Genomic DNA, 27,000 nt, shown 5'->3' with positions numbered 1-27,000 from the left:
CATGTGAGGACGCAGTGAACAGTATTTGACAAGGGAGAGTGCTCAGAAGCACACCCTCAGTAGACCTACTTAGTTTGCTCACTTGGCTTCTAGGAGTCGTTTCAATGTTTTACAGAATCTGTGTTTGTAGAGAACTTGCATTCATTGAGAATCTTCCCATTTCACAAATCTATTTTTTTTTTATTGAAAAATGCCTTATCTGAATTGCCTGTTTTCATTAAGGGGCTTCTCAAGAAGCACGTGCCCTTCCACCTAGACCACATTGGCTGACGTTTGCTCCTGCTACATGAAAGTCTTCCCTGGTCCCATCCTTGCTTTTTCTTTTGGCGTGCACTCTGGTGCTCTTCTTTGTGACGCTACATCTTTGAGACTATAGTGGGGTGGAGGTGACTGAAACAATGGAGTCTACCCAAGAAGAAGAAAATAGGGAGGTTGGCAGTTATAGCAGACGTTTATGCTCCAGCTCCCTCAAAGGAACACAAGGACCCCCTCACATGGTACTGCAGTGATCAAAGGAGATCGTGAATATAGATACACCCCATGACTAGGACAGGGATGCGAGGGTGTACACTGGGAATGTGTCACACAGTGGCTGTTACGTTGAGGCTGTGGAGGTGATTTGGGTCTTTGCAACGGGTCCAATCCACACAGCAGCGAATAAGTCAGTTCTGCTTGGGTTTGCGTCACGCAGCAGAGGACATGCATCAGTTCCACTTGATCCACAGAGGGTGGCAGAGCACTGTATGCCCACCTCAAAGTGCCCGGTGCTGGGGTGGGATCACTTGGCAGGGAAGACTCACGGATGGAAGAGTCCAGGTGCAAGGTTGTTGGAAGCCTTTGTGGTCTGAGAGGTTGCAGATCAAGAGGCAAGCCAAACAGCCAAACTCACTCTAGGCTCTGGGTTCAGGAGATGATGGTCCAGTCCTTCTCACACAGGCAAAAGGCAGCAGGAAGCACAGCAGGGCAGCAGTCCAGAAGTGTTGCAGTCTTTTCAGCAGCACAGCAGTCCTTCTTCCTTGTATGATATCCAGAGGTGGACTGAAGAGTTGGTGTCTGTCTGAGGTCCAGTGTTTATACCCAATTGTGCCTTTGAAGTGGGAAGAAGCTTCTAGAGACATTCCTTTGAAGTATACAGGTGCCCTGCCTTCCTGGCTGCAGACTAACTACAGAGGCTATGCAGTGCTTTGTGTGGAGACAAGACACAGCCTATTCAGGTGTAAATAGGGTTGGACCCCAGTGCCTTCCTCCCATCCTGCCAGTGATGGACAATCCAGTCACACCTAAGCTCCTCATTGTGTGTGGCTGTATTGGGAAAGTGAACAAAGCCAAATGTACCCAGTCATGTGACCCAGAAACAGTCTGCCAGCACAAGAGACTAAGGCAAGAAAATGCCAACTTTCTGAAAGTGGCATTGTCAAAATTGTAATTTAAACCTGACTACACCATAAGTTGACTATTAAATGACTATTTTCATTACAGTTCCAGAGAAAAATACATTTGATCAGTTCCCATTCGGAAATTACATTTATAAGATGTAATAATGTAATTCCATTGTTATCCTAAGGGAGAGATAGGCCTTGCAGTAGTAAAAAACAAATTTGAGTTCTTAATTACTAGGACATGTAAAACTGAAAAGTACATGTCCTACTTTTTAAATACATTGCACCCTGCCCTCTGGGCTGTCCAGGGTCTACCTTAGGGGTGACGTATTTGTATTAAAAATGACATTTTCGTCCTCGCAAATGGGTTACATTGCCAGGTTGAAATGGCAATTTAAAACTGCACACACACAGGCAACAATGGCAGTCCTAAGACATATTTAAAGTGCTTCTTAAGTGGGTGGCACAATCAGTGCTACAGGCCTACTAGGAGCATTTAATTTCAGGCCCTGATCACAGGGAGTGCTACTTTACTAGGGACTCGCATGTAAAACAAACATGCCAATTGGGTATAAGCCAATCCAACAAGTTTTAAGGAGAGAGCACAGGCACTTTAGCACCAGTTATCAGTGGGAACATCCTAATGGTAGGATAAACAAAGTCAGCAAAATAATGGGTCTGAAAGCAAAACAGTAGGGGGGAAGCCACATCAGGGGTGCCAGGTCTAACATAGTATGTTACAGTGTTTCCAAATGTCTGAGATCTGGCTAGGAACATGTCCTGATTAAAATGCATGCGGTTGCTGCTCAGTGTTTAATTGTAAGAAAAAGAACTGGGGCCATCTTACACAGCATGGCCAAGGGCTGCAACAGGCGTTTGTGTCTGCTTTTTTCCATATTAGTCACTCCGGTGTTGCAGAAAAGGGATCCAACTCTTGCGCATCCCTTTCTTTAATATGAATTTTTCCATTGCAGTCCCAAGAGAGCATACTCTCTCATGCGCATGAGGGCATTACTTTTGTGTCTATGCCACATTACAAATGCAGTAGCACAGCCAGTGCTGCCACCCACCCCTTAGGATTATCCTTCTGCAATGTGGGACGTGTAAGTTGAGAGGTGCTGGCCCCCCTTCATTTATCTCCCTCTCTGCTCAGATGCTGCACACACTTGCAGTCGGCATCCTTGTTCCCTATTAAAAAAAATAAGGTATGGTGCTCTGGCAGTGAAATAGTGGCTCTGTTATTCACTGATGTACTCTCCCCAGCACATGCCCAACATTCTTAAGTTTTCATCTGCTCTGGGGAGACTGTATTTTTTCTTTAGTTGAGCTCACTATCCTGGTAAAGGTGCACCTAGGTGAAGTGCACCCTATACATAATACAGTCTCTGCTTGTCACATGCACCCCACCACAAAGAAAAAATAACCATACTAATGGAGTTAGATGTTCAACTAATGAGGCCATGTTTCACAAAAACAGAATTCAAGTATGTTTTTTAAATTCACTTTGGTTACATTTGTGCATTTCATTATTTTGGTACAACTTTTTTTTTCTTTTACTACTTGGCCATCTTGACTGTCATCTACTGCAATATTTGTCTCATTGCATTTTTCCATCATTCCCTTTTTTGTCCTTCTTTGTCCATTGTTTTGTTCTCATTTCTTTTCCCTGTTTGCATTACATTTAGATTTTTCCCTTGCTTTTATTGTTTTACTTGCTGTGTTGCATTTTTTTTGCTCAAGTTGCCTTTTCCTGTTGTCCTGTGGTTTCTCTTTCTCTATTTCTCCTTTTAGTATTTTCTTCCACCCATTGCTTATTTGGCTTCTGTATAGATTGGTTCCTTTTGGCTTAGATAGCTTTTTAGGCATGTCTGGCAAATGGCAGCTATTAAGCTGTTGGTATGCAACCTATTGTGTACTACACCAGTACCTGGAGGGCATTTTGGGACAGCCTACTGCTTATCAGTGGTTGTTTTTCTCATTTGCTTTTCAATTACTTTTCTTCCTTTTAATTGCATTGTCCCATCCTGGCACACTGATTCTTTACCATCCTTTGATTGAATTACTTTTACTGTTTACGTTCAGGTATTCTTTTTCGCATTTAGCACCTCCAGACCTGCCAAGTACCACACATCTGGTGTTAGGCTAACGAACGCATTTTAGTGCTGGTGTGCATATCACAGCACTAAATTGCATTAATCATGCATTATAGTACCATGGGAAAACCGCATAAGGCACGCTGCACAAGACTGCATTTAAGCAGACAACACGGGCAGAGTGTGCTGGGTTGCCCAGAGAAGAGCCTGCTGTCTTACAAAATACACAGGTGTTTTGTTACTTCATAGAAGATTTGATCATGATCCAAACAGTCTTTTAGGTCGAGCCTAGACAGTGTGCATACGCTGTCTGCAAGACCTGCTGGATGGAGTATAGGTCTTTGCCCCTGCCTGCCACTTACCATAGGTACAAGGCAGTGATGTGCTTGTTTTGCTGCCTCCTAACTGGTTTGGCAGTCAATACGTTACGTCCTGTACTTGGCTGGGGAGCACCGACCAAGTACAGTTTAATTACGCCTGGAATGTTTTTCTATTGCCTGGACGGAATATTTTTGTTTGTTTCCTGCCTCTCGTGTTTGTCAGTAATCACTTGTGCTCACACGCGTGGTTTGTTTTTTGCGTTGGACCTTCACTTGCTTCTTGCCTTACATGATCAGTAATTACAAGTAGTTGTGTTGTGTGTGTGTTGTAATTTTTTTGTGGCTTTATATAGCTTGAAATCGACCCAGGAATGAATCCTCAACAGCTGCTCTCCCTTCACAGCGGGAGAGCGGATACTACAATCTTCACTGCACTTGGGGAAACTCACACCATAATGCTTTGCAGGCATTCCTTTTGCAACACATTGTTGCCCATAAATCAGCCAGTGGTGGTCCTAGGGCAATGGGACCACCACCAAAACATTCAGAACTATGTGCTCTTTCTGTCCAGGTCCTCTTGTGGGTCACACTAGGTTAGAGGGAACCCAAAAATCATAACCTCGTCCTCCATTCAATGCATATTTAAGCTCCCTTATAGCTGGAACTTTTGTTTTAACAGCTGAAAGACGTTTGTGTTTTAAATGCCCAGTTTGTAATAATATTCTGACAGCCTTGCTCGGCCTGCAAATGTGTAATGCACTATGCTCTCCAGGGGCTGAAGGATAACTGCCCTGAGGCACTACTTAACTCAGTTGGCTCCACAGGGACATCTAGCCATAGCCAGTGGTATTGCACCTTCTGCTAATGCACAAACACAGTTTAATGTATGTACAAACATAGTTTATTGCTGATAAAGGTTTAATGTACAGCATGGCTAAATATTTCAGGCATTTCACTGAGGAGCTGGTACTACTTCAGCCGTTTCTGGGTTTGGGAGACATTCTGAGCTTCTGACATCAGAAGAAGTTCTGGCAGTGTTCTGTGACACTGTACCCTGAGTACTTTTGGCTCCACAGGGGCATCTAGCCACAACCAGTGGTACTGCACCTCCTGCTATTGACTCTGCCATGATAGGCTATATGGTTATATGACCATGTTTCTTCAGAATGCTATTTTTAATGTGGTGCTCAGTAGGGGTGTTCAGACCATTGCAGTCTAAGGCTAATTGTATGAAGAAATGCACAAACAGTTTACTTCTGATACAGGTTTAATGTGCTGCATGGCTAAATATTTATAAGGTCCCAAATGCGAGGTTGTCATTATCATTTACAACGCCAACAGCTCTAACTCTAACTAATGTGAGACTTATTGCATTGCAAATGCTTGTTTATAGTGCTGCGCGATCGGGGTTTCAATCAAGACGATCACGGTCTCTTGGTGTACCACGTCATCTCTTAGTAGGTCCTCTTTTTCACTCCCTCTCTGTCTCCCTCTTCGGAAACCCTTTACAAATCCAGGCCTGGTAGTGCCCAGACATGGTCAAAGGAGGTGGTGTCTTTCCTGCGTTGTTGTTTTGCAGTGGAAAACCATCCCGCTGTGAACATCATGCAGCGTTTTTTTTCTTCATTTTGCGCCTGTCGTCAGAGGAATCAAGTGGTGCCTCGTACAAAAGCTCTGCTAGAATTCGACTTTGCTCGGCACCGGCAGCACTGAGGGAATTTAGCAGAGCGACCAGTGTGAAATGTAGCATCGTGCTGTGCTAGAATAGAGATAGCCAGCTTCCGTCACACTTCCATCTTAACACCTCTATATACACAGCCTAGCATGGCCAAACACAATAGAGGCACCATTCAGTGAGTATGGTGGGTGGGGTCACAAAGACGGCTCATTCTGCAGCATGTTACATTATTTTTGTCTACAGAATTATTCTCTGGACTGTTGGCTCTGTATTTAACACAGAGTGCAGACACAAATTACAGTGTTATTTAAGTGTAGGTGCTTCTGTGTCCGACCACCAGTATTGTATTTTGCTTGCATTATCTTTTCCAGGTTTTAAACTTATATTGTGTACTTCTTTTACTCAAAGGTTATGCTGCTCATGTGTGCGTGTGGCCCGAGAAAATAAATGATTACACAATATGTCTATTTTTGTACCAAATACTGCTAAACCTGGATAGACTTCATCAAAATTAAAGGTTGCCAAATAAACTTTTTGTCCTTGCGCATCTTTTGCCCGGCTGCACAAGCCACAATTGTAATTTGCGAAATGTGTTCTATGCAAGGACAGAATCTAGCATTTTGAGTCATAGGTAAGTTGAAACCTTGACAGCTATGAATGTTTGTTATGAAAATGGAGTATCCAGCATGGCATACCGGAATGCAAATGGGTACTCTGTTGCTTTGTGCACAGGCAAAGTAAGACTCGGACCTCGAGGGAAATGCCTGCAATCCTCTGCATTGGAACACACCGGGACTATGTGCCTGGCGTAATTTCTGGTGTCGTGTCTACACTGTTGAAGTTAAGATCATGCACCTAATGCACTTGAGGAATCTCACAAAAGATGTTGTTCCAATCGTTTCATCGTGGCAGCAAATGAAGTCCTTCGCTGTGTTTCTGCGACCTGCAAAGTGTGAAGTTGACTGTCATCCGCGCTGGGCCTTTCACATCCTGCTTGGTACAGTCCGGTCCCACAGTGCCCTTCCATTTCTTGTGCTTTGCAACAGTTTCAAGATCTTCCTAGAGTTTCTTGTTGCTCAAAAGGGTATAATTTCTGATATTTGTATGTTCCCCACATCTTCATTGCTTGATGTTGTTCACGAGAAAGTGTCACTCATAGTCATTTGAGTGTCACTTATAATTATTCTCAAATTATGAAAATGTCACACGTAGCAATCTGAAACCTTGGCAGCTGTGCACTTTAAGGGATTCAATATTTTCTTGTTTTTGCCCTAACGTGTTGTTTCTACCCCTCAAATCCCACCCCCTGTGTCTTGTGTTCAACCCTCCACAGCTAGTTTTTAAAAGAAAATGTATTTAAAAATATATTCTATATTACGTTTCCATCGTTCTATGCCCCACCTTAAAGTACCTGTTAATTCTGCCACCTCTTCCTATTCGATGCGCCTCATGCATATTTAAAAATAAAATTCTGCTGCAAGATTGCTTTCTGCCATATTGGAAGATTAATGTAAAAAAAAAAAAAAAAATGGCAAGTGCATGCACGGTGCCCACATAAGCGATTGCATGCCTTCAAAGTGACTGCATTTATTCCTTTGCATATGTATACAGATACCTAAAATAGTTTCCCAAGAACAAAAGTTCTTAGAAACTTGAACTTCCTAGGGTCTGTCCCACTGCATAGTAGTGTGTCATCCGCTATTTTCATAATGATCAAGACATTTATTGTAAGTTGAAATGTTGACTGATCACTCTCAACCACTTTTGGCATGTGTATTTATCTTTTAGAAAAAGTAGCACAAGGCATTAGATCAGCAAAAGTGTTGTGCACATATCCGGGTTAGAGCCACAACCCCTCAGCCTTATGATTGACATATCTAGCAAATCTGTCTGATCTTAGGTGGACCTCTAGCAACGACAGGAAGAACTGGAGCAACTTTGCAACCCTTGTTATTGTCCCCATACGCTAGTGTTGCAGTTACATATATTCATTGTGTGCAGAAATCCCAGGATGTTGGAGTCATCCCAGAATAGTTGTGCACCATGTATGTGTTATGGACCCATCTCTATACTTAACACAAGTTCATTTTAAAACAATGTTGTGCTACTGAGCTTTTCTGTGTGAATTCAACATTTTCAAAGTACTAGTGGGTTTTGTACTTTGATGCATGTCAAGGAAGCCTTTTCTACTGGAAACATTCCTAGTAAGCATTTACTTAATGAACGTTCGGAGTAATTGGAGACATTGTACTCCTATTTCAGTTAAATGCAATCTTTTTATGAAGGAAACTTACGGTACTGTAGTGTCATCCATTGTAAGGAAATATTTGAGGAACTGGAAGTTTAAAAATATAAATGAGAGTCCCTTAGGTTCATAGCTGGTATGTCTATGTAGAGATGATGTACTTCAACCCCCAGAGGCTTTACTTTCGAGCAAGTGGCTGGTGTGCTGACAACAATGTAAAGAAGAACTGATAAGGCACTTGCTGCAGACACCAAAGTAATCTGTGAATGATGTGAGAAGTCAATCGGCATTAAGAACTCCCTCCACCTTCTTAAACAAGCAGGCGCATAAAAGCCTTACACACATCACGTACAACTGAGTTAGAAGTGCCCACGGCAATCTTGACAAACCGGTAATGGCAACTTAAATCTCCACTTGTAATTGACTTAAAAAATGGCGGATTCGGTGTTAGACACCAATTCTCATGTTATTCCACAGAATTAGTAATCTCCAAGGCCGTATTGGGCGTTTCCCTGGTAGCCTGAAAGGTTGGGTGGGGCGCACTGCAGCAGTTTTAAAAGCACTGCAGAGTTCTTTGTATAGCCAACCGTTTTCAGGTGGCCATAAAAGTGCAAAAATAACTGGTGATTAACGTACCTGCTGGAGAGAGATCAAGGTGTTGTCTAGTTGCAGTTTTGACTCTTCTAAGGTAGCATAGTGGGTTAATATGCCTGCTATAAAGAACGTATACAATGCAGGCCATAGAAAAGTATTTTATCTGCATAGCTCAGTGGGTTACTTCTTTTGTCACAGCGCTGCTTTTGGTACTATGCGGGTCATAATTTACAATCATAATCTAGCACAGTGAGTTATGAACAGCCATTAAAGAGCTGCATGCAGACTGCGTGGTGCAGGTTAGAAAGTTTTTCCTCAGTCTTTGATTATCCTAATTTTGTTTGTTTTGTTTGGGTAGAAATAAATAGTTATTAGTAAAGTCAATCCTAACCACTGTGTTACGTTCTGAATACTGACTTTGTTTCCCCAGACCTAGCACTCCAGTATGGATGGCATATGAATTCTACACCTGGTAGTCTCCTTTGTCAGCATTTTGTATACACTGATTTACACACGTATGATTCATTGTATTTGTGTGTGTGTGTGTGATGTAAAGTGAGAAAGATGCTATAAAACAAAGGAAATCCATATGAGAGATGGGCTATGGAGAGATGGGAGGCACTGTTGTAGGGCGATGGTAAGGGAATCATTGAGGAACCACAATAAAGATTGACGTATCCTGGTGCACTGGAAGATCTTCATTTACTATGCTTTCAAAACTAATGCAATTGAATATATTATGAAAAACATTTTGTAGAATGCACCGTTTTTGTCATTTTTTCCCAAATTTTCTTTGGGAGGTGGAGAACCCTCCAAGCCCCATTGTAAGAGTCAGGCTTGCTCTCAATGCACCCTATAGGGCTGGTCTGACAAAATGTGTTCCCAGTTTGGCCCTGGTAATTCCTGTTATTTCCCCCAGAATGCCCAATAATGTGAATTATGGGGCTAAGGAAACAACAGCGCTTATTCCAAGCCACCTTTAATGAGGATCTTGGGCAAAGTGCATTTCTGTCATTTTCGGACACTACTTGTGAGACTGATTATTTTTGATCCTTGTTCAAAGTAATATTCATTTTTCTCCAAAAGAAAATGATAACTCCTCTGGTCCCACGCGTGCCAGTTAGACAATTTCTCCAATGTTCCTTACGCTTTCTTATTGAAATATGCTTATGTTGGCATGAGTGTTTTACTTGCTTCACGCATTGTCTACATTTCAATCACTGTTGCCTCCTGTGCACATTCTAAGTAGTATTAGCCATGGTTTTTGGTAAGGGTTATTTCAAACGTAGGCCAATCCCTCATTTTGACTTTTTAGGTGTGTTGTAGACCTTTGATCATATTTGTTTAACATGGGGCCTCTGTCTGGCCCTTCCAAGTCACAAAAAAGTTTCAGCAACTTTGGTTTGCTGGTAATATGACATCTTATAAGTGCAGGTTGATATGTTAGTGTCCTTCAAAAGGGATTGAAAAGGCCACCTTTATTCTCTGTGGTTGAAACGCTATATGTATTTGAGGAAGGATCCTGAAAATCTTTCTCTCGATCTGTTCATAAAAGTTATGACTAATTGTGATTCTCTGCGAAGCAGCTGCACAGCTCAGCTATATAGTTTTTTCCTTAGCAAAACTGATATATCTCAGTAAATTACCACTACTGACATGCTTAGCAAAGGAGGCAAAAGGTGTCTTAGAAATTGGGCCCAATAAATGCAATTAAAACTACGAAGTCATTTGATACTTGCAAGCTGCATTTTATTTGGGTTGAGGAGAAAGACGTAGCAATCAATTAAATCACCGTGTCCCACTTTCAGAAAAGACTAGTACAGCCAGTAGACCCAAAAGAACATTTATGTATTTTATCTAGCCACAGACTCACAAGGTGGACTACCTCAGGCATGTATAGCATTTTGACAAACATGTGAGGCTTCAAATGGAATCATATGGAGACATGAAACAAGAAACTTTGCATGCCTGAAGACCATTGGTCTGCCTTGTGGAGAGATATTCTGATTGCTATCACATGCATGCCGAAAACAAATCAACATATAGAATTAGGATGGGAGAGCTCGTGACACAAGACTCATTTATCAGTATGTATCCATGCACTTGGGTTGATGCGAAGATGCTCCAACAATAAAGAGATCAGTGTATATGAACACGCCCCAAAAGCTACTGTTTCGAATCTAATGAGCTACCTTGTACTGGATCCCAGATGTAATGATTTTGATCGTAAGACCAGAAAGCGTGCTGAGCAGGGTGCTGCTAATAGCCAAAAATCCTGATAAATTTGGCATTGAAATACGAGCAACACATCAAAGATAGTTTTACACTGATATGGGATATAAAGGCAATGAAAAGAATCACAGCTGTAGTGAAGAGGAACATGCCCAGAGATTTAAATGTCAGACAGTCCTGATAATTTTTCATGGTGGGAGTTAATAAAACGTGCAAACTCCTAGATGAGGTGGGACTTTGAAAGTTGTGTCCAGTTACGAATTGTCAAACTATCCTGATTGACCTGACTGCAACTGTTTGCTTTTTGGTAGTAAGGAGCTCTACGGGCTAAATTGTGAATGGAAGGAACTGGAATAAAACGTTATGTAGAGTGAATAAAGAATGCTTCCATCTCATGGAATGTTTAGTACTGTGAGCGCGTCTGGCCTTATTTGGTTTCATAATTTGTTTATAAGGGGATGCGTTAGAGGTCAGATGGGCATTTGGACTCTGTTAAGAGTGATTTGCCATGGTCACCAAATTTAGGCCCTCGTTATGACTTCGGCGGTCTCTTCAGAAGGCCGCCGATGCCACGGGTGCCAGAAGACCGCCAGCAAGGCGACTCATAATACCGCCGGCGGTCTTCAGTGCACCGCAGGGTCGGATATGCTAATCTCTGGCCTGGCTGTCCAACCGCCATGGCGGTACAAGCAGGGATGTGGCGGGTTGGCATAGGCCAAACCGCCACATTCATAATATGGCTGTCTTCATCACCGGCGTTGAGACCCCAACTGCAGCCTGGCGGTCTTCGGACCGTCCGGGTCATAATGAGGGCCTTAGTCATGACCAAAATGTGAACAGCACAATAATATCAACATTTCATTACTATCAATTTAGAGTCAGTAAATTTTAACACACCATGAACCATGTGGCCATGAATAACCACACCTCTTAATAAAGTTCAAAAATGTATTTCCCTAGATTAACAATGCTAGTGCTAATATCGCGTATGTTAGTCTCAATACCAAATGATAGACATGTAAGAACAACACAGGCTGACCAAAACGGCGAAAGAATCTCAATTTTGTCAAATCATTTATCATTAAGCATTCAAGGGCTACCATACAAATTAATAACACTACTAACTGAACAATAGAAATGGTATACATTTAGAATTAACACATGAATAAGATCAATCCTTTGTTAAGAACATTTTTTAAATCAGTGACACTCTAACCCCCTAATTCGAAGAGCGTGTATGGGCTTCATGCAAAAAGAAAAACAGACAAAATTCAGTTTAGAAAACATCTAGCTAAGGCTCTAGCAAAATTATTAGTGGTTGGTACTTAAAAGAAAAGAACAAAAATCTACAATAAAGACAAATGCATTTTTGTTATGCCTCTCCTAAATGGATCAGCAAGCAGAGTTGTCTTCAGCATTGGGATACCTCCTGGTCTTCATTTGGCAGGGGAGAGTGAGGGGAATTGGTTCAGCCAAAGTTGGGCATAAGCTAACCAAACCAATTAAGCAAGGGCATGAGCTAAGGGAAACAGCAACATCGGCATCTAAAAATCATCTTCGCTCTAGTCTTCTAGTCCAATGGTTAGAACATAGCATTACAGCACATGGTTCTCACAGGAAAGCTTAAAGAAGCAGTCATTGCAATATTATGTTAGGTCAGTACTGTGTGAACTATGAACAAGTGTGAATTTTGCTGAGATAGAAAACATTTACGAACATTTTCTAATACAAGAAACTCGACACCAGGCTTTCTCGAGTAGGCCCATTAATTTCACAGTTGTTTAGTTCTGTTAAAATTTATAAATCATTTAATATTTTTTTTGTTAATATAAATCACAAATACATTTTAATTATACGTGTGCACATTATTTCTTTGAGCAGTTATTTTTCAATAATGTCATACACATTATGGCTGCCGCCTATGTTGGGCACATTTACCAAAATTCTCGATTTCATTTTATTTTCCATGTTAATTCTTAGCAATAAATCTTTTAAATATTTATTAGTACTTATTTAGGCTCTCCCAGTATGTGCAGTGAACAGGCTTCCTCTGTATTAGTTAGGTTATAATTAAAAAAACGTTTATGGCAAAGAAGATGTAATGTATGTCTGAGGTTTGATATATTTAGTGGTGAAACTCTTTTCACTGACATATTTATTATGGTATAGTAAGGAGCTAGATAAAGTACACCCGACAACAATAGCTTGTAGCTGAATATTTTTAGACCTTATTCATAGTCCTGCTGTGATTTTGTGGACCCACTTTCCAAAGCACAGGGGATAACATGATGCAACCTGAGATGGCATACAACAAATACATTGTTACCAAGTAGTGAAGTCCCATTCACAAACTTCATCAGCACGTACAACAAAAGGACAGCTAATAAAGAATAATATTAAATGGGGCAGCCTCTCAGCAGCCTCTCCTGACTACATGGTAGAGCTCAGACTTTACACATTCTTTTTAGCACTGATTCAGACAATAATAACTATGATGATGGGGATAGCTAAGTTCCCCAACATGAGGAAGAATACTGGTATGAAGAGCTTCAGGATGCCAGTGGCTGGACACTTCACTTGATACTGGCTTTGTGACCTCCACTTCCACTGGATTGTATATGAGAGAAAAGCACCTCTTTTAGTGTGGCTATGCAAAGAGCGGCTGAAGTTTTGGAGTTACACCTGGAAGGATTTACACCTACCAAGCTAGTAAAAACAGATGTACTGATAAAAGCTTGCCACCAGGCCAGGCTAGCACGGCGCCACTATTATCCTTTAATGAGGCCCTTACAAACCCTTGTTTTAGGCACTTGGTGGAAGCCTTGTTAAGGCCTGCCAGTTAATACAGGTTGCTCATCACGTTCGTCCTACACCTGGTGCCCCGGCCTTTCTTACATGGCAGCCGAAGCCAGAGAGTCTGGCAAACTCAGACCCAATGACTTACCTACCAATCTGCATGATGGCGAGTCAAAACTAATAGAAACATTTGATAAACTGATTATTCACCAGCGAGCCTTGTTCTGAGATCAGTAAATGCCAGCTTCCTCTTCGGCTGGTACTCTCATGCCCTTTGGGACATATGTATATATGTCTTATCAATAGGATAACCTTGTATTCCTCAGAACCTGAGTACTGTAAGGTATATGTAACAATGGTTCTGTCGTAACAACAGTATTCTCACTGCAAGTTATACAGATTGCTTCATCACTCCTTAACCAATTGATTAATTCAGTAGTGTATGCCTGACCACGGTATACATTTGCAAAAAACACTATTATTTTAGCAAAACAGCACATAATTCTTTTTACACAAATTATGCTGTGGTAAGTTCAAAAAGGTGCTTGTGCAGAGAAATTACATAAAGTTCGAAAATCATAAAGTAAAAAAAACTAAAAAGTTTAAAAACTATTTACAAAAATGTAGATTACAAAAATATGGTGCTAGATTATTGCTAATGTACACTCTCTCTTATAGGGCGTTTATATTTGGCTATTTGGTCGCAGTTGGGAGAAGAATACAGTGCAGGCCACTGTGACGTTTCGACCCTCATCATAAAAACATGTGACTCCGTTTATTCTACCTGAGTCGTCATCAAGACAAAAGGAAAGCCCCCCTAAAAAAAAGTATATATCAATACCAGGCATTATACAAACTGTCTTTAAAAAAACAGAAAATTTAGTCTGACTATCCTCATAGTCATCCATTTTAATACCTCTCAACTCTACGCTATAATATGAAACATGAAACTCAACATCTAATGTCATGCGCTATTATTAGATTTAGATTGAAAGGTCACTCTGACTCACCAAGTATTCAAAAATGTGTAAGAGTTTCAGCATAACCAGATAGAACTGAATGGAAAAAATAAAACAATAACTAAAAATCTGCCGGACATACAAAAGTAAGTAATTCGTGCATACCTTTTACTTAGAGGCCACTCGCTACTTCTGTTAACTGCGGAATGCGGCACAGCTTTGAGGCTGACGGATAAAGAAGAGGCCTCACACTAATGTGAACTTGCACGCCGCTTTGCTCAAGAAAAACATACTCATTATGGTGCTTGAGGTAAGCGTTCTAGATGTCCCAAACAGCTGCGCGATATTTTCCGAGTCGGTTACTAGAAAAAATATGTAACTCATTTTTTGAGAAAAAACATTCAGTTGAAAAAATGTATCAACTAACGCATTACAGGTAAGTTAGGGACAAACAAACTCCAATGCTACAATGCCCACCACTAATGCCCACTATGCACCTTAAGCTTTTACAGCACAAATTGTGTTCTTTTGTTTATTGGGCTGATATTAGTTATTTTGTTTTTTTTCCATTAAGTTATACCCGCTCTGTATAAAAAGAATGACTTTCTATTTTGCTAAAATAAAGCAGTTTTTTGATAATGTATACTGTGGTCAGGCCTACATTACTGAATGAATCGATTGTTTGAGCTTTGATTGAAGCAATTTGTATAATTTGCTGTGAGAATATTGCTGGTCCGACAGAACCATTGTTACATATATCTTTGGGAGATGTTGGCACAAATTTTACAACATTTGGATCTCCCTTAACCAAGTTATTTAGAATGGCTGCAATGCATCAAAAGTTGTAGTAATATCTAGATTGGACACAACAGATTGTTTGGACGTATTATGGTTACTAGTGTGGCTCTCCAGAACCATGTCCGGATGAGGTCTATGGGCTCATCTGAGGATGTCCCGTCATCCTTAATGGAAATGCCGTTTGACAGCTCTCACCTTTTTGGCGACAAAAGGGGGTTCCGTCTTGAAAAGATTCAAGGACAGCAGTGCATTCTCTGAGCCTTTCTGCTGCCACAAGGCAATTCCATCAGCACTATTGCTCTCTGTGGATTCACTAGTGGCTTCCCAGTTTGGCAGTGCAAAATACCACCTCCAGCCCAGCAGGGGAAAACCATCATGACAGACAAGTGGGTCCTCCAGATTGTCCACTGGGGCTATGCTCTTCCCTTCCTTTCCACCCTGCTTTACTCCCACTGCCTTTAAGGCTGCTGGCGTAATGCCGTCTGTCTTTCATACGTATACGGCAGAAAGTGCAGGCCCTTTCTGGCCAAAGGGTTCCAGCTTTGGTCGTCTGAACTGGATGTTAATTCCTCTACTTCCTTGTGTTGAAGGAGGGTAGCCTTCATCCTATCTTAGATCTTTGCCATCCGAGCTCCTTCCTGTGGAAGGACATATTCAAGATGATCATGCTAGCACAGGTCATGTCTTCCCTAGAGCCTGTGGACTGGATGATTGTGTTGGATTTGCTGGATGCATATTTCCTTATCCCTGTCCTACAGGCGCTACCTCCAGTTCACGGTGGGCCAGGAACATTTTCAGTTATGCAGTGCTCTTCTTTGGCCTCACCAGTGCCCCTTGGGATTCACAAAAGAGATGTGGTAGTCGCAGCAGACCTTCGGAGGTCGAAGGCACCTGTCTTCCCCTACCGCAATGACTGGCTACTGAAGCAAGGCATGCCCCAGGTAATCATCAACACCTCCAGACTACAGTGAATCTTCTATCCTCATCACGGTTCACTATTAACTTCCCAAAGTCACATCTGACTCCTTCTCAGATGCTTCCATTCATCAGAGCCATTGTGGGTGCAGTGCGGTTTCATGTCTTTTCCCAGAGTAGCGAGCCCAGGAAATTTAAGTTATGATCCTGATGTTTGGACTTCTGTTCTATATCACAGTAAAGATGAGGCTGTTGGGGTTGTTGGCCTTCTGCATCCTGCCAGCCAAACACACCATGTGGCACATGTGGGCTTTGCAGTGGGACCTCACACCCCAGTGGGCACATCATCACAAAAATCTGTCGTATTGTATCCATATCTTGGAGGAGACTGCAAAAGATTTTTAGTGGTGGCTACTGGACCACGATTGGGTCAGTGGCATACCCCCTCTCATTACCCGATCCAAAGCCGACAGTGGTCCTGGATGCATAACTGGTGGGTTGGGGAGGCCATATGGGAGAGGTGGTTAGAGACCTCCGGTCTCTGGCGGAGACTCAACTTCACATCAGTTTGTTGAAGTTGAGGGCAATTTGCTTGCATTGAAGCCCTTCTTACTCCTCATAAAAGGAAGGCTGGTGCAGGTGGTATGGACATTTGGTCCTTGTATTAAGCAGGTCAGGGAGTCCCTGTGGCAGTGGATGTACCAACAAGATTTCTCTTGCTATGAGGCACTTGACGGTATCTTTAAGCACCAGGGCAGATGAACTCAGCCGTAGGCACCTAGTGGATCATGAATGGCAGCTGCATCCATAAGTGGCACAGAGCTTCTTCCAGAAATGGTGAGAACCGAGGCTTCTTTTCACCAATTGACAGTGCGAAATGTTAGCACTTTTGCATGCTGGAGTTTCGAAAACAACTTTCTCTCTGAGACTCTTTACATTTAGAGTGTAGCTTGGGACTCCTGTATGCCTTGCCACCACTGCTTCTCCTGCCACAAGTTCTGCAGATAAACAGGAACAACGTCACCAAAGTCATCATAGTGGCACCAGATTAGACTAGGAGAATGTGGTACCTGGAAATTCCGGGTATGAGCACCTGTCTCTCCCCTCCCCCAAATAAAGCAGCAGCCTCAGGAGAATCTTTGTTTACAGCAGCACGGTAGGGCGTTGCATCTAGGCCTGCACAATTTCCATCTCCATGCTTGGAGTTTGAGCAGCTACAATTGACCCTCTTTAACCTGCCACCTGAGGTCATCTTGGTGGTGAGGAGTACCTCCACAAAATTAGTTTACACCAGTCAGTGTGACAAATTTGTGGATTGGTGTGGCATCCAGCAAGGTGACACATTTACAGGCAAAGTTGCCTGTTCTGTCCCTAGCCCAGCATGGACTTGCTTTGGGCACTGTTAAAGGGGTACTTATCAGCTCTTTCAGATTTTTGTGGTTGCTGCATAATCCTTTGTTATTCAAATCACCTGTTTTGATGAGATTTTTGAAGGTTTTCAACCTTTGTTTCCACCAAAACCCTTTGTGATGCCGCAGTGAGTCTTGAACTTGGTCTTCACTTTCTTGATGTGCACATTTGTCAGGTGGATACGTGAGTGTTGATACACACATTCACCAAGCACTACTGCTTCAGTAGTCCGGTACATTAAGAGGGGCATTTCGCATGTTTGGTCCTGCAGGGTGTTTTCGTTTGAGCCAGTACACATTCACCACTGTGCCAGGTACTGCTGTGGTATCTGTGTACAAGCTGAGAAATTTATGGTCCGAAGTATCCATCAGAAGAACAAGTTACTTAGCTTCAGTAACAGTCTTTCTGGTGGATACTTTATCTAACCGCAGAGTCCTCATCTAACTCCTTGTAAACTGGACTATTTTTCTTTCTACAAAGGTCCAAAACTAGAGACAGACATCCTAGAAAGTAACTGACATCAATGTGTATGGGTGGCACTTATATGTGACCCCGAGAATAACTTCTGGACACGAACGATGTTGGCTTGTAGCTGTAAAATGCTACTGGTCGGCATGCAGGAGATGTGCATTAAAAGTTTTCCGATCCAGTCTTATGCCTGGGGAATACACGCAAGGTGTGAAATCTGTGATTAGATACAGCATCCACCAGAAAGATTGTTGCTGACTGTAAGTAACTTGTTCTTTTGCACCTGTCAGTGTGATATTTTGGCAAGAAAGCAAAAAAGGCAACATTGCTTACGTTTCTGAAATGCATGCTATGACCTCTATTATGACACCTTTTTCTTCTCATAACTTTGTTCATGGTTTCCTTATTTTTAAATCTAACAATTGTTTTTCTTTAATAGGACAAGTTCAGAAAGAAATTGACTTTGTTGTAGGACCAAATGGAACACCGTCTTTAGAAGCAAAGCCAAGAATGCCATATACTGAAGCAGTTTTACATGAGATTCTGCGATTTTGCAACATAGTTCCTTTAGGAATTTTCCATGCAACTTCTAAGGACACTGTTGTTCGAGGTTATTTAATTCCGGAAGGCACAACTGTTATAACAAATCTGTACTCTGTCCATTTTGATGAAAAATATTGGACTAACCCAGCAGTATTTTATCCTGAGAGATTCCTGGATGCCAGTGGTCAGTTTGTGAAGAAAGAAGCATTTGTCCCGTTTTCATTAGGTAGGTTTCCTAATTGGTTTCATATTTTTGTGGAATGTTTAATGATGTTCAGGTTTTTAACATGATAAAAAATATACAACTAGCAATAACTCTTCTGCCATCTGTTTTAAAACAAGAGAGAAGGTTTAGTTTATAAAGATAAACCCATGCACCAACCTCAAACACCCAAATGCATCAGTATTGTGTTCATCACATATTGTACTTCACAAATAGTTTAAAGAATAGTTTATAGCTAAAAGTCACAGTTAGAAAGAGGTTTTCTTCTACTTCGCTTATCAAATTAGTAAGCCAGCTTTGTTCATGCTGTAGATCTTGAGAAGACAAATTTGAGGATCCAAGAAAGCTAAATACAACAAGCATTTGCAATGCAATAGGTCTCAATTTTCTTGAGTTATAGCTATTGGCATTGTAAATTCATAACTGGACGTTTCTTGCCACATACATTGGTCAACCCTGCCTCCGAATTTCATATTTTCCTGTCATATAATTCCAGTTGCCCAGCATTTAACTAAATCACTTCCATTTACTTTCTTCCTTTATCTTAAAATATATACAATTATCATATAAACCTTTATCAGAAATAAAACTTTGGTACTAGATTGTAACGCTAAGAACACCATAACAAAAATATAATTTAGGACGGATTGGAGGGTAGAAGAAAAGAGGAAGTCGGAAGTAAAGATGGAGAGGACCAGTGGTGTAGAGACTGTGTCATGGGACCTGGAGTAAGAAACTAAAATGGTTGACTGGAATTTCGGTAGGAAAATACAGCAGTAATTAGAGTTGAATGAGGTCCGTAGGTCTCTGGGCCCCGTGCCACTGGACCTGTTGCTCCATTGATAACTAGGCCTCAGGAGAGGTAGCGGATAGGGCAGAAAAATAGAAGCAAAAGGAATACAGCAGACTAAAGGAAGAGATAGAAGGGGTCACAAAGAAACAAAAGAGAAAAGGGAAAGAAAGAGTGAGAAATGAAAACACAACTAAGAAGAAATAGAGCAAACATGTGAAACAAAAGTAAAAAGGGAACGAAGCTAGCGAACCAAAGATCAAGAAGAAAAAATAATGAAAGAATGTGAAAAGAAATAAAAATGAACATTCAAGAAGGAAAAGAGAGATTGTGAGAGGACCAGGCAGCGAAAGAACCAGGGCATGTATGTACTGACACGTTTCCTACTGACACAGAATGGGAAAACCACTTTGACACTTCGGGTCCGACAAGTAACTTGTGGCATCCACATACAATTGGGAAAAAGAGGGATTTCTAGTAAAACATGAATTGACAGATAAGGTTAGTAAAAACACCAAAGAAAGGAAGGAAGAAAGATCTTCGGAAAAAAAAAAAGTGAGAGGACGCATACCGAGTCAAAGGAAAAATAGTGAAAGAATGAACTCCCTATGAAGAAAAAGTAAAGGAACGAAACAAGGAAAGAAATAACCAAGTTTTTGCAAGTTTGAAAGAGGAGGTAGCAAGAGGAAGAGTGAAATAAAAACTAAAAAAAAGGGAGCGGAGTAGAAAAAAATTGTTGAAAGAAAGAGCGAATGTGGATTTTAAGAGCTGGAAAGAGAAAAGTGAGGGAGAAAGAAAACATTGAGAGTAAACAGAGTAAAGGAAAGAACGGAGTGAGATAGGTGAAACAAACCCTCCCAAATAAAGATGGCAGCGAAGAAGAGATTTAATTGGCTCCGCCACGTCCTGAAACAGAAGTCAGAGTGTGGAACAGCAGGGGACACTGCAGAACAGCAGGAGGTGCATTAGCTGAGTTGTATGTGAACCCCAATGCATCAATATTGGGGCACTCAGATTAGGATTTGAATATAGACAGAGCTGTGTCCCGGCCCAGTGCTGGAATAATAGAAAGGCAGCGGGCGAGGAATGAGAAACGTAGTGCAGTTTAATTCCTGGTATTGGAATAATGGGGCACTGCAGGTTAGGGTTGAGGTGCACTGACAGAGTTGTATGTGGGCCTCAGTACTGGAATAGTAATGCACACACAAGGTCAGAAGTGAGGTATGTTAATGGAGCTATGTATGGAACCTAGTATTGGCATGCAAGGGTTGCCGAGTGTTAGCCTGGAGGTGTCCTGATGAAGCTGCGAGTGGGGCGTGGCATAGGAGTGGCATTGCCTCTGAAGTACAGTAGTGAGCTGTCCTGAGAAGAAATATGCACTGAATGTTATAATTGATGGATTCTGGCAGAGCTGTGCTGGTTCCTATCAACAGAGGCATTGGATGTTAGACTTGAGGTGCACTGGCTGACCTATGTTTTGCTATTTGGGGTCCAGTATTGGCTTGGCAGTGGGACTGAATATTAGTATTGAGCTGCTGTAATCAAACTGTGTCATTGGGGTCCCTGTATAGGAACGGAAGTGGCCGGGGTAGAACTGAGGTGACTGATGGAGCTGCTCCAGAAGTCCCAGTACTGGAACAGCCGAGTGTACTGACTTTAAGAACTGAGATGTTCTGGCAGACATCGTGTGTAGGGTTCTCGCACGACTGAGGGGCTTGGACTGTGTGAAATGAGGTGAACTGATGGAGCGGCACACAAGGTCCCAGTACTGACCGCAAGAACTGAGGCGCTCTAGCAGACAGTTCGTCTAGGGTTCCTGGCATGGCTGAGGGCTTGGAGAGTGTGAACTGAGGTGCACGGATAGAGCTGTGCCTGAGGTAGCAATACTGGAGCAGCAGAGTGTACTGACCGCAAGGACAGAGGCGATCTGGCAGACAGTTCGTCTAGGGTTCCTGGCATGGCTGAGGGCTTGGAGTGTGTGAACTGAGGTGCACGGATAGAGCTGTGCCTGAGGTCCCAATACTGGAGCACCAGAGTGTACTGACCGCAAGGACAGAGGCGATCTGGCAGACAGTGTGTCTGGGGTTACTGGCACGGCTGAGGGCTTGAAGTGTGTGAACTGAGGGGCAGTGATGAAGCTGTGCCTGACGTCCCAATACTCGAGCAGTGGAGTGTATTGACTGGAAGAACTGAGGTGCTCTGGCAGACAGCGCAGGTGAGGTTCCTGGCACTAGCACGACTGAGGGCATGGAGTGTGTGAACTGAGTTGCACTGATGGTGCTGAGAGTGGGATCCCAGTATGAAGCAGAAGTGGGCACTGTCTCTAAGGATTGCGGAGCCCTGGTAAAGCTGGGTGCCGAGGCTATAAGCAATAACAAGTGATCCTCTGCCCTTGCTCTCAGCACCCCGCAGGTAGGCATACTTGGAAAAGAAAATCCAAGCTAAAGAAAGGAGGGAGCCAGGCAGCTGAGAGAGGGTGCAGAGAGCCCACAAGGACAAAATGTGACCAAGATAACAGTCTGATTTATAGCCTTGTTTCAGCTAAGCTCAGAGCAAGAATGCTCTAAAAATGAAAATGGAAGCTTCCTTGGAAAGGAGCAGGAAACAAAGTAAAAAATCCCCTTGAGATCAGATAAACAGGACAAAGCATAATCATACAGAAGATGGTCCCTGCTCCCACACAGAAGGAGTAGGGACAAAGAGGCAGGACTGATCACTAGCAAGCAAGGATTTTTAAATGACACTGAAACTAACAAATGAAACAACTGGAAGCCCACATAAGAAGTATACTTAAAAGTATACAAGTGGTTGTACGCTTACGCTCAACCTAAAAATAAATCGGTGATTGAATCAGATGCTTATAGTTGGTGTGTATCTGTCTTTAGGCAATCAGACAGGCCATGGGAGACAGATGTCTTCCTATGAGCTGGCCCAGTTATGTGGATATACAGGGATAAACCAGGTTCAGTAAGAGTACATATGCCTTGGCTTTGATACCCTACTTGCACAGCAGTGTAATTGTAAAAGAAAATGTGTAAAAGTATTGTTTTGGACAAACCTATGTAGAAACATTACAGTGCAAGAAATAAAAAAATATTGAGTTTAAGAAAAAAAAGTTACAATTAGTGCTCAAATTAGGACAAAAAGAATGCTTTTAAAAAGTGTGAGGGAGGGGAAAAGAAAATTGTTACATTTGGAAGTCACTGATCAAAACTGTTGCATGAAAAATCAATGGAAATTGAAAAGTTTTTTTATAAAAAAATTAGGCAGTCTCCTAAGATGTCCACTAGGACCACTGCAGTTAACATGCTTAACCTGCAAGTTAGTGCACAGAGATTGTGGGTTTGACCCTTGGAAAATTCTAAGTTAGGAAAAAGATTAAGAAACAAAAAAAAAAAAAAGATCATATATAGGCGCAATTCAAAATATAATAATTTACATGCTGCTAGAGCACTATGTGAATGTTTTTCATTTGGCTGAAAAAGTTTCCAAGCGGGACAAAATGGCCAGTTAAACCAACCAACAGAACAGTCTGAAGTTCATGGTCCCAAATTTTTTTTATTTTTTTTTATTTGAAAATTCAGTGAAACAGGCATAATCTGCATTATGTAAGAGTTCCATGAGGTCAGAGAAGAATTGTACATAACTTTGATGAACACCTTATCCATAGCTTGAATATTTATGAGCGAGGCATGGCTTTTGCTACCATCAGACAATCTTGCTCAATTGTTTTTTTCTTTTTTTGTCCTCATCTCACTACCCCCGCTTCAGCAGGAGAGACCCTTGATTTGTATCTTCCAGGGACGGACCCCTCAATATCAACGAGCCAAACCACCTGTTCGACACGCACTGAGTCTTCCCGCATATGTCATTGGCCACTCAATGCCATTTGCTCGCATAGTAATGATACCAGAGCACCACCTATTAGGTGGAGGGTAGTTTTTAATCATCAGACTTAGTTACTGAAGAAGAAGACCCACTTAACACAGTCAAGTCATGTTCGATGCTGATAAGCATTTTCCCAAATCAACCAAAACTCATCTCTTTTACTAAAAGGACCAGCTCGTTCCAGATTACATAACCGTTTTACCGACATTTGCCACTCTTGGACTATGGGAGGTGATGAACAAACCCATTTACACCAAATTTCACGTCGAGCCAAGAGCATCAATATAAACAACAAATATTCTTGCTGCACAGAGATTTTCTGGCCTCGAGACTCTAAATCACATAACCCAAATACAACTAACAAAGAACTCAACTCCATATCTCCACTAAACAGTTCCTTAAGAGTTTTTCCTATGCCTTCTCAAAATCTGACGAACCTCGGGCACCACCAAAACATGTGAAGGTCATCCCCACAGCACGGGCAGTTTTTTTTGTTTTCCCAATGGCCGTCATTTTTACCAGTGGCCAATAGTCCCTGTGCAGAATAAACAAATGGTTTTTCCTCTTTGCCATGGATTTGATGGTAAACCAAAGTCTAGAACATGACTTTTGCCATAAATAAACAATGTCTAAGGTTGGGAAAACCTTCTCTCATTTCAACACCGGAAGAGGCGGATCCTCTTCCGCAGCGTCCAACAGCGCATGATACCATAGAGCAACTTCCTTATTTATGGATTTCTGACTTAGTTTTTCCTCCCAGACACTTTTCCCAGTTTATCCTGCCTGAAGAGACTTAACCCAACTAGATAGCTGATAATACTTAAACTTAGAAATTGTCCTGCCTGCTCGCTCCAGAAATTTAGGCCAAGATATCAACTTGGAATCTTCTGTGATCTGTCCCCACTCAACCACCCCATTAGTTTTCAGCGGGACTGATAACTTATCCAAAAGACGCACAGGAGTTCCTGTTGAATCCCAGATGGGAGCCGAACTACAATAGGCTATCCCTAACGCGCTCCGAATCTGTGCCCAAACTTTGGAAGCTTGTCTGGGGATCTTAAGTCGAAACGTCTTGAAAAACTTCGGGTGACCAAATTTATATAAACAATTATCGGCCCCCTCGGCAAGGTGCGCAGTCAAAGCTTTCCAGAGTATACTCTGACTTCTTATCCAGAAGCATTCTAATGTTCTTCAATTGAAATGCCAGATAATACTTAGAGAAGTCTGGGGATGCAATTCCCCCCCACTCCTTCTTTTAACATAACTTTTTCCATGCTATCCTTATTCCCTTAGATGCCCAAATAAATGTAGATAGGTCGCCCTGTAGTTTTTTGAACCAGCATGCTTTAAATTCTAGTGGGATAGCGTTAAATAGAAATGTAAACTTTAAAAGAATACACATCTTTAAAATATTACACCTGCTAATTAGAGAGAGGGGAAGAGCAGCCCATGCCTTAAGGAGTTTTTTGTTTTCAAAACAAGCTCTATCAAAATTAACCCTCGCCACTTCACTAAAGTTGACCGTGAGCTTAGCTCCCAGATTTCCTATCTCTTGTTTATCTAACTGGGAATCATAAGCCATATTTCAACACACAATCTCTGTCTTCTCAGTATTTACACAATAGCCCGACATTCTGGCAAAACCCTCCATCAACAAATTAATGGTAGGAAGGTAAACAGTCATATCTCTAGTATAAATCATCAGATCATCTGCGTGCAGTGCAACCTTCTTTTCCCACCCACCACTCCGGAAGGGAAGGATATTAGTACTGGCCCTTAGCAGTATTGCCAAAGGCTCAATATACAAATCGAAAAGTAGAGGGGACAATGGACAAGTACCTCGCCCAATCCTAAATTCTTGTGACAGCCTATCATTAATCAATATTCTTGCTGCCGGGGATCTATACAACTCCTTAATTGCACTAGTAAAAGATTTCCCCAATCCATAGAATTCCATCGCAGCCTGCAAAAAGGACCAATTAACTCGGTCAAACGCCTTAGCTGCATCAAAGGTCAAAACAGCCAAAGGAGCCTCCTCCTGCAATGTCTGATCTACCGCACCCAACACATCATGAGTTAATTCCTGGAGCTGTCTACCTTTTAATAAATCCTTTCTGATCCGGATGTACCAATCTACCGATGACTTTCCCAAGTCTCCTAGATAAAACCCCGGTATAAAGCTTGTAATCCGAATTAGGTAACGAGATAGGTCGGTACGATCTGCACTGTGTTGGGTCCTTACGTGGTTTCAACAATAAATTATAGCTTCATCCCATGATTTAGGTACTCACACCCTTTCTAGAAACACACAATTAAACAGTTTCAATAAAATTGGAGTTAGCTCCTCCCCAAGTACCTTATATAGCTCATTCGGAAGATTATCGGGACCAGATGCCTTTCCTTTCTTTAAGCCCTTTATAACTCCAAGCAATTCTCTCTCATTTTCTCCCCTCCCAACAACTGCCGTGCCGAGTCATCCAAAACAGGAAGATGAATTTCCTTCAAGAATTCTCTGACCTGCTCTACTGACTTCCCAAAATCCTCTGTATAAAGCGTTTGAAAAATAGAAACAAAAACCGCTTCTTTCTCTGTTGGCTCTGTGCAAAGCTGACCTGTAACATCTGATCTTATCGAAGAAATATAATTCTTTGAATGATCTGACTTAACTTTCCAAGCTAAAAGCTTGCTACACCCTTCCCCATACCCATAATGCGCATACCAACTACTATCCCATTTGTTCTTGTTTTGGTTTTCTAACAAAAAATCTAAATCTAAACGCGCTTTTTCATATTGCCGCTCCAAACTCTCTAATTGGCACTTATTCTCATCTTATGTGTGTTAGGTATTAATGACTGTAGAGTAGCTATGGATGCTTCAATACTGCTTAATTCTCTTTTTCTTCTCAACGCCTATAAGCCGCAAAACTAACAAGTCTACCTCTGATTTATGCCTTATATGCTTCCCATACATTCTGTAAACTGGCCTACCCATAGTTTAAGGCAAAATATTCTCTTGTGTCCTTTTTTTAATGCTTCAACTATCAAGTCATCTAAAAATAACGAGCAATTTATTGTCCACCTAAACTTGGAACCCTGCGCCGTAAAACAAAAATGTAGCTTTACAGCTGTATGATCCGAGAAATGTGCCTGGGCATGAGCTACATACTTGACATTTCCACACAGACTTTTATGTGCTAAAAGAAAATCTAATCTAGATTTATGAGCATATTTATTATTCTAAAATGTAAATCTAGGACCTTATCCCCCTTTCCAATGCCAAATATCTACAAGGCCAAGATCTATCATGGCCTGCCTCACCCGTAACCGTGTTCTAAGGGAGTTAACCATGCCACGAGGGGTAGATTTATCCAAGACAGGGTCCAACAATATGTTGAAGTCTCCTCCTATCACAACCGGATATTTGGCTAAAAGTAGGAGGTTATACAGCTCTTGAAATGGAGCCGGATCGTCTGTTAGGACCATAATATCCTGCCATTGTAACCCCACACCCATACAAGCACACTTCCACCACCACCCATCTACCCCTTGAATCTGCTTGCACATCACCCACCTTTATCCTTATAGATTTTTTAAAAAGAATTGCCCCCCCTTTAACTGCACAAGATTGATTAGTGATCGTACTATAAGCTGCCAATTTCATTTGCTTAAG

The 27,000-nt window shown here is 41.8% G+C and overlaps 1 protein-coding gene across 4 annotated transcripts in view; it reads left to right on the top strand.

Moving 5' to 3' along the window:
* The window catches only part of CYP2R1 (cytochrome P450 family 2 subfamily R member 1), a 107,013-nt gene that overhangs the window by 48,494 nt on the left and 31,519 nt on the right, over positions 1-27,000 (top strand). For all 4 annotated transcript variants that reach the window (XR_011201439.1, XM_069223695.1, XM_069223698.1 and 1 more), the window contains exon 4: positions 18,327-18,656. Coding sequence is in view for 3 of the 4 variants with exons in the window: in XM_069223695.1 (XP_069079796.1) it covers positions 18,327-18,656 (330 nt within the window). In the remaining variant the exon portion in view is untranslated. The remainder of the gene's footprint in view (positions 1-18,326; positions 18,657-27,000) is intronic.

Source organism: Pleurodeles waltl, chromosome 3_1, assembly GCF_031143425.1.
Source record: "Pleurodeles waltl isolate 20211129_DDA chromosome 3_1, aPleWal1.hap1.20221129, whole genome shotgun sequence".
NCBI classification, from domain to species: domain Eukaryota; kingdom Metazoa; phylum Chordata; class Amphibia; order Caudata; family Salamandridae; genus Pleurodeles; species Pleurodeles waltl.
Note: the sequence above shows the minus strand (reverse complement) of the source record. Positions and strands in the feature narration are given on the sequence as shown.